Source organism: Micromesistius poutassou (assembly GCF_964030765.1).
Source record: "Micromesistius poutassou genome assembly, chromosome: 17".
NCBI classification, from domain to species: Eukaryota; Metazoa; Chordata; class Actinopteri; order Gadiformes; family Gadidae; genus Micromesistius; species Micromesistius poutassou.
The window spans coordinates 2,342,140-2,350,732 of record NC_140287.1 but is presented as its reverse complement, the minus strand read 5'-3'; the positions used below and the strand labels follow the sequence as shown (position 1 = coordinate 2,350,732).

Genomic DNA, 8,593 nt, shown 5'->3' with positions numbered 1-8,593 from the left:
GCCTGAGAGGTGTCAGGCAGTGCTGAAGGGGCAGCAGCAGGGTGTTGTCCTCCATCACGTGACGTGGACAGCTCATCAGGTGATGCAGGGGCCTGAGGTGGAGAGGCCTGAGGACTCGTCATCAACGGTGAGGGCCTGTTCTCCAGATGACGGCAGGGGTCATCCTCATCGAGCACAGGAACTGTGATGTCCTCTTCTGCAAATCCCTCATTGTGTATGTCCTCATCACTGACCTCCTCCACCAGCCTGTCCTCCTCCTCTGGGTTCTGGAGCGCTGGAGTCAGTGCTTTGCTGGTCTGGCTATACAAGTACTCCATTCCCAGCAATTCACCTACAAAAACAAAACAGAAAAAATAAAGTATTCTTAATATTTTTAAGCAATACAGCAATCGTGATTGTGGGGTTGGTTGGTATTGGGTGTTGTTCGGCCATAGGCTCGAGGTTAGAGGCCGAGTTGCGCAGGTATCAACACCGGTGGATTATCCATTACCAACCCCACAATCACGAGTGCTGTATTGCTTTTATACAACAATTCTACTGCCAACTAGCTAACATTAAAACAGTGTGTCAGAGTGGGGATGTCCTGGGATGTTCCCACTCATGGAATGTCGCTCGACCAATCAGAAACAAATAAATAATTCCATATAACCCAATTGCTGTATAATATATAATACTTTAAAGGTTAAATTGATTAATAAATAAGGGATAATCACCGAGAGGCAGGGCAATAAACTGTTTGATCTGCCTGGCTCGTGGACGGCTTGTGGTAACCTTCCACGAGCCGGGTATATCAAACTGTTCATTGCCCTGCCTCTCTGTGATTATCCCGTTTATTCTACTTCTTGCTTGCCAACATAATCAAACAATTCAAATACTTTAATAATTATGCTTTTTCTTATTCGTATTGCATGCTTATTAAATGTATACTCTGTTTGAGTTCATCTCCCTCAAAAAGTAGTCCCCTTTAGAACTACGGTGAATAACGTTAGCTCAGCTGTAGCTAATTAGTTTCTATAGCAACCACACAAGGCTGCATCTGATCACTAGTTTAATAACGCAGTTGCTACATTGTATCAAGTCAGCTTTAATTATGATCGATCAAACATGCATTCCTTATTCCAAATCATACATCAATAAGTAAATCATAAATCAGGCGATTTATGTGTCTTAAACTTTAAACTGGACATTCCTATTGATGGTAAAATGAGACATAGAGAAGGGCACAGGGGAATTCATGGCCACGGGGTGTGCGGGGAGAGAGCCGTGGATTCACGCAGCAGTTTCAGGTCAGCCTCGGTGACGTGGGGATGGCGTTTCGCCTGGTCATGGCTGTTCTTTCGATGGGTTTTCATGATGGATTTGAACACCCTGTTGCTGGTGGTAAACTCACTGTCCGCATATAAATTGAATGCCAGTCTTGATGCCAGTCATCGTTGCGCGTATTGATCTACTATTTGATGACGCTGTGCTCAGTCAGCGGGCAACCTGCCGGGTTAATGCCCTCCTCCCAGCCAATCAGAATCAAGCATTCTTAAACGAAGTAGAATAAATGGTGTTATTAAAGAACAAATTAATTAAGTTGTTCTTTCTCATGTTGGATGAGGGATAATCTCTTGCCTGTGTACGCTCCAGGGGTGCGATAGCCCTCATCCCAGCATCTCCGTAGCACCTTTGGGCTGAGCTGGTCCACTGCCTCTCTCAGAGCGCTGCCTTGAGAGCGTCATTGGCACTGGTTCCTGAAGGTTAAATAAACAAAGAAGCGTTTGTCACATTTGAACAAGATATTCACTACGTATGAGATGCTGTGAAGAATGTAATAGGACTGTAATATTAGAAATATCAGAAACTAGTAACCCATATGTACGCAATACCTGGAATAAATCTGTTTAAGTGGAGGTGGAAGGACTCCAGGGAGGTAGAGCCACGGGCACACCTGTAGCAGCACAGCTCCACACCGCCTTCTTTCAGGGTGCCTGTCTTCATGTACAGGCATGCAAAGTAGTCACCTTTCGGCGGAATTCGCCATTTTTTAAACAAAATTGACCACGGAAACGAGACGATAACTAAATAAAAATCAATTTAGGATGACAAAAACTACGACGAAATCTTTTGACACTTTCGTTAACGAATAAAAACGAGACGAAAATGTAAGCGGGACGATTTGGGAAGCGATCCAATCAGAAGTAAGCTCTTTATGTGGGGAAGTACTGATCGTCCCGCCCGGCAGGTCAACTAGCAGGCGCTTGCTGCGTCGCAAGCAAGTGTCCCTTTGTAAACAGTTTGGCTCAACAATCACCGGTTAAAACACAACCAACTTGAAGTCATTGGCAGACGAGTCATCCCAAAATTTACGTAAAGATAAGCATCCTTAAACAGTTTTTTTCTTTCCAGCTAATGTTATGTTTGTTTTCGCTAAAATTGGAATACAATACAAGCTGAAAGAAACCACCACTGTCCTGTAACGGTACCGGAGCTCTGTGCTGTCGACACCACAGCGGGGCACAGAAACACAGGATTCACTGTGGTTTCTGTGACATGAGAAACACTAAAAATGAATAATTATGTTTTCTAAAGAAAGCTATCTTAGTGGGAAAGCCACGCAACAGATAGCCACGGTTACATACAGTAATGTTCTTATGACGGGAGAAAGGAGCAGAAATATAGTATAGAGACAACTTGGAGCTGTGTGTGCGCGTATGTTTGAGTGAGAGACGGGAGTGAATGAGAGACAGAAAAATCGGACCCCCTCCAGCAAAGCTGGAAACTGGCTGCGGTGGCCCATATCCAGCTGTGATGATACTGTTTTGAGCAGCGTTTGCACTCCAGGTACTCAGTGGCAAGGTCATACCACCCGTCAGTGTCCAACACCTTGCGCAGTGTTCGGTACGGTCCTGCTGCTGTTAGTCGGTGCTTGCCACAGGCTGGGCAAACACAGACAACAGGAAACAGCCACATCTTATGGGGCGTCCATAAGAACAGCGGCCGACAGTGGTCAGGTGAGGCGGGAGGCTGGGTGTGAATGAGGAGGTGCTGAGGTGGATGCCACCAAAGTTTCAGCTGGGCCACTAGCTCTGGCTTGCCGGTTCGTGGGTTGGTCTTGTATCACCCCCGCTCTCTGCCAACCACGGGAATGCATGTAATGTTCATGCTCATGCTTGTGGTTGGTGGAGCCGTTGCTGGGTTACTTGTTTGTGTTTTATGTTTGGGTCTCGCGGAGTGAGATACGTTATGTTAGTGTGTTGATACAAGTAATGATACAAAAATAAAACGGCACAAAAAGGCCCTGCTAAAGGAATGCTTGTGTCTTTGTTTTTTTGATGATCATAGTGTGTGCCCAACTTATATATTAAATAGAAAATAATCACATGTAGAGCGAATGTAGAAAGAATATAGTGCATATACATCTTTTGCTTTTTGTTTATTCAACCTCCATTAATGCTATTTCAACAACCTTGGTATGGACTTCTTTTTTAAAAGCTATTACATAGAATAAATATTAGAAAGAGTATATAAAGAATGTTATTGAGAATCTCATCAGGATATATTTATATCCAGAACATTCGTTTTTAATTCAATTTTTTCTCTAGTTGAATTTACAATCAAACATAAATTTGCTGTCAGCATCATATTTTTCATCATTCATATCATTTCATTCAAGTTCAAATGTGTTAATATTAAACGGCAAGTCTAAAATATTATCAGTGACCAGCAGATGGTGCTAACATAGTTTGAAATGACTTTGACTGAAGGTACATTTAAAGGCCTTGCCTAGTGGAAATTATCCATCTGGTAAACGTCCAAAAGCTGAAAATAGATCAGACTTAATGGTGGCGGTGGCGTTTGTCAACAAGTCAACGCAATAAAAACATTAATTTTGTTTTACAAAAGTTAAAACGGTACATATATTTGAATATATATAACATAGCAGTACACATTACTCACTTTTATTCAAACATGCTTTCATGCAAAGCCGGATTTGAGAGTGGGAGGAGCTTGTGGGCATAAGTCTCAATCTGTTGGGACAGATATCATATCATATTTCTATTGGCTTCTCCCTACAAAAGCAGACGGCTACAAATAGGTAACGTTAACAGGAGCATACATGTAAACCATCTAAATTAGATCAAATTGACAGAAGAAAAGGCGGAGAGGCATATTGGCAGAGTGCTAAATCTGCTGAGCGTGAGGATGGCAGAGAGAGGGGCCGGTGATGGTGATCCAGGGGAGAGGGGGCTGCGGACACAACCGGGTAAACAACCTTCTCTGGCCGAAGAGGCCAGCGCTGTGCTAGAAGTCGTCGACTGCCCAGACGGTGAGGCCCGGCCCCCTGGTCCTCAAGGCACGGGGGCCCCTGGGCCTCCGGAAGAGGACTCCGGCGGCTCCGAGTGTCCGGGCTGCCAGGCCACGGGCGCCCTGGTGCTTCCCTGCGGCCACAGGCTGTGCGCGGCTTGCGTCCAGCTCAGCGGCGGGGGCCGGGGGGGGGAGATGGGCCCCGGCAGCTGCACCGTGTGCTACGGGACGCAGCTGATGGACTCGGTTCTGCACACCCTGCTGGCGGTCCTGTTCCAGGGCCAGTCCAGGAGGCCCCCGGAGGGAGAGGGAGACGGGGAGAGGGCCGCCGTGGAAGCAGGGGACTCGGGTAGGGCCGCTGCGGAGGAACGCTGCTCACAGCACGGCCAGCTTTGCACCATGTTCTGCTTGGAGGAAGAGGAGCCACTCTGTGAGGAGTGTGTGGAGGAGGCACACGACCACCACCACTGCTGCTCCTTACAGGAGGCCGTCAGGGCCTGCAAGGTGAGGCACAGAGGAGGCAACCCACCAAACACTAAGATCCAAATCAATCGCACAGCGGTAAACATTGATGATGCAACTGGTGTGGGGGCGATTTGTGGCCTACATTTGTTGCAGCAGGATCAGTAATTGCATTACCCTTTTCAGTAATTGCACATCTTTTCTGAAAATAGATTACTTTCACTTCAGATAACATCTTTGAAATTGCTTCAGAAGTAAAGCATGGAGAAACATTCACCGTACTCAACTGTTCATTTTATTGAGTTTGCTATTTGTGTGACATTCGTCAACTTAAATTTGAGTGTCCCTATTTTAATTTCAGAGCGAGCTGCAGTCTTCTCTTCAGTCCCTTAGAGAGCAGCGGGAGACCCTGACCTCCACTAGGGACAGCTGTCAGGACACTGCTAATTATGTCAAGGTACTTACCCACATGTTGTTATGGAGACACTGTTATATGCACAGACACACATATTATTTCTTAACGCATTGACATATTGAACAAAGACAGTACGATTCTGGTTACCTTAGTCTTTAACCCTAGGCCTCTCACATCCTGACCTCAGAACCAGTTTGTGCGCACGTCACAAGTGCTGCGGGCGGAGTTTGAGAAGATGCACCAGTTCTTGCGGGACAGAGAGGCAGCGGCCATGACGTCCCTGAGGGAGGAAGAGGAGGAGAAGAGTCTGCAGATTGCTGAGAAGATGGAGAAACTCACAGACGGCATCGACGAACTGAAGGACGCTATCCAACAGACGGAGGAGGCCATGGTGTTGGAAAACCATGTCTTCCTGAAGGTTAGCTGCGTTGATTATGGAGACGGCACAACGCCAGACCGTTCGACCCCAGACTCACTCAAATGTGCCCATGGGCTCAACTGTCCTAAAATAGTAATAGTGAAGTTCTGAATTGTTTTCAGGTATTAAAAATTTAAAAAATGGGTGCATCAATTAGGATAACAAGGTTTTACACGGTTTGATTTCTAACATTTTAAATTGTTATCCTGAGCCTGTACTTTCCCACTGTTCAGATTCAGATACGTTTCAATGAAGTCAGGTTTAAACTCACCTCAAACTAAAGCTTCTATGTCGTTGCTGCAAACCCTTTACGACCCTAACTCGATTTCAATGTCTTTACTGTCTCACAACAGAACTACAAGAGGGCATCTGAAAGGTATGGTCCCTGTTTATCATGGAGGCATTCTCATCTGGAACCATCGACATGTATACATAGTTCAACAGGGGATAAAAAGCACTAACTAACATCTCCTCGGCCGCTTTTGTATTCATATTAAATAATATTGTAAACACTTGGAAAACTGGTATTCTTTTATTTATATTGTCCACCTAGATCATAAACCCTTGAATGAAAATGACTCATTGAAATTGGTTGAAATGTAAACGATGTAGTGGTTTTTATCCAGAGTCTTTGCCTCTACAATATGACGTTGACATAGGATCAAAAAATTTCATTTGTGTTTATGAGTTTATATGTCCATGCATGGAACACGGTGCTGTACGCTACAGCGGGCAGGCCTTCGGAGGGAGCTATATCAGTTTCCGTTACATGGGTTTAGCGGCAAGAGGTGAAAGAGGGTTTGCTCTCTGACACTCATCTCTCATCGAGATGTAGCTGCGTATCTTATTATAAATAGTGTTTTAAAATCTCCTCAATTTGCCGTTTTTTTTTTGTGTGGGGGTTGCTTACTGTAGGGCTGGGTGCAGAATAGCTGAGCCAGAAGAAGAGTTGGGATCTCTGCTGGATGTGGCCAAACACCAGGGCTGTCTTCACTACCGCGTCTGGGAGAAGATGCTGGACACCTTTGAATATTGTGAGTTCATGAAAAAAGGGATATGTAATACAATTTTGGTTTTACATTCATCTTTATTATCTCACTTTTGACCAGGTTTAGAGAATTATATAATTCAACCACACGTTGAATACTGGCACAGACAATGGCATAAATAACCCTAATCAAAATGCAAGTCGAGCGGCCTGTGTTGAGGGATGGGGCTAAGAGTTGAACAGTTTATTCACTCTTTACCTCGTCTGTGTTTCTGCACTAGTCCCAGTGACCCTGGACCCCAACACAGCCTCCGCCTGGCTTAGCGTCTCCACAGACCTGGCCAGCGTGTATGCATGCGAGGAGACTCACACGCTGCCAGTTCCGGCCAACCGGGAGAGATTCGTGGGGCCGAGGGCCGTCCTGGGCTCCGAGGCCTTCGAGGCCGGGAGACACAGCTGGGAGGTGGAGGTGGGAGACAACACCTGCTGGTCCCTGGGGGTGGCCAGAGAGAACGTCAGCCGCAGGAAGGACTCCTGGTCCGGGGGGTCGGAGCCGGGCGGGGAGGACAGTGTGGCCGGCCTCTGCGTCAGTGACCTCTGGGTGGTTTCCCTCTCCGACGGCCGTTACCGTGCCTTTCCCAGCCGTGGTAGTGGACCGATCGAGGTAAGAGGAAGGCTCCGTCGAGTCACGGTTCAGCTGGACTGGGAGAGGGGGTGCCTGACGCTGTCGGATGCGGCGGACAACAGCCTGATCTACCGCTTCAAGCAGCAGTGGAGCGGCCCGCTGCGGCCCTTCTTCTCCACCACGTGTGCCAAACATTCGCTGCATATCAATGCCAGGAAGGTGACAGTGATGGCAGACTGAGACGTCCCGTTCAGAAGGCTGTCGTTGGCGTCCGTCGGTGTTCAGAGTACACGTGATGGGGTTTCTCTTCAGGAATGGACCTTTCAGTGTTCCTCAGAGGCTTTGTCACTTGACTGTCAACAAATATGGTTATGAAAGTGTGAATACCACAATATGAATCCTATTTGGTGGTTAAGGTTGGGGTTATTTGGATAGAATAAAAGTATGTACATAGGCCGGTATTTTAGAAAGGTACACATTTAAATATGCTTTTAAGAGGTAGCTAGCTTTAAAAAACGATATATACGGTTGTTTGACACTGTTTTTTAACCTTGTGTCTGTGTAGATTACAGCATGTTGTGAATTGACAATGATTATTCTGTTTGTGGTCTGTGTGTATATGGGTCTAATACTGCTGGGTTTACGCTGTGTGTGCTTAACACTTTGGCCCGCTGGTTGCACAGTAATTAAATAGTTTTCCACCTCCATCTCATCCGTCTCTTTGGCTCTCACCACGCTGACGGGAAACACTGCTCACTCCCTTGCACTCTCTCAGAGTGAGGATCATATGATCTGGCTCCACTATGTAAACACATTGCTCCACAAATACACAGACCACACCGCACCAACGCCGTCGACCTTCTGCCTAGAATAGAGAAAGCAACAGTGACTCGACACTAAACCAGAGCGGAGCCCCTACTGTTTTTGTGTAGTGGTGTGTATTGGCATCGCTAATAGACACATTTCTGTGTCTTAAGCTTTCAAACCATCTCATTGGGACTGAATTCTTCTGAGACAGCAGAATCCATGGTATATCCCATAACAAGAATAGTATTGATAATAATTACAATATTAAAAACAATAATAATTACGTAAGTGTCATTATATCAAAAAGATATAAAGTGTAAGTAGAAAGTCTCCTGTACAAAAGGCTTTAGAGCAAATGTCCCATATTTGCAATACCAGAGGCTGCAGTGTCCGGCCCTCACTGCTATGACTGCATTTCCATCACCATCATTTTTCTATTAAATTAAAGGGGTGATATAATACTTTTTAGACCTTTGCTTCAGAGTTATATGATGTATGTATACATGTTTTACTTAAGCTCTGAGCCGGGGGGAGTATTCGCGCCCATCGAGAACGGCCGTCAATAAGTGCGTGAAAAAGCTTGTTTGC

The 8,593-nt window shown here is 45.8% G+C and overlaps 1 protein-coding gene across 1 annotated transcript; it reads left to right on the top strand.

The window, feature by feature from the left end:
- Positions 1-4,013: 4,013 nt before the first annotated feature.
- Positions 4,014-8,370, top strand: LOC311362395 (E3 ubiquitin-protein ligase TRIM35-like). Its single transcript, XM_084482227.1, has 6 exons — positions 4,014-4,794; positions 5,114-5,209; positions 5,355-5,585; positions 5,939-5,961; positions 6,501-6,619; positions 6,855-8,370. The coding sequence occupies exons 1-6, from the start codon at positions 4,189-4,191 to the stop codon at positions 7,436-7,438; spliced, it is 1,659 nt and encodes a 552-aa protein (XP_084338353.1). The 5' UTR covers positions 4,014-4,188; the 3' UTR covers positions 7,439-8,370.
- The last annotated feature ends 223 nt before the right edge of the window (positions 8,371-8,593 follow it).

Excerpts from the sequence above, each read along its gene's own strand:
- LOC311362395 (XM_084482227.1), top strand. The coding sequence starts at position 4,189 with ATGGCAGAGAGAGGGGCCGGTGATGGTGATCCAGGGGAGAGGGGGCTG. Across the intron at positions 5,210-5,354 it reads ACACTGCTAATTATGTCAAG|AACCAGTTTGTGCGCACGTC; the intron begins GTACTTACCCAC and ends TCCTGACCTCAG. Across the intron at positions 5,586-5,938 it reads AAAACCATGTCTTCCTGAAG|AACTACAAGAGGGCATCTGA; the intron begins GTTAGCTGCGTT and ends GTCTCACAACAG.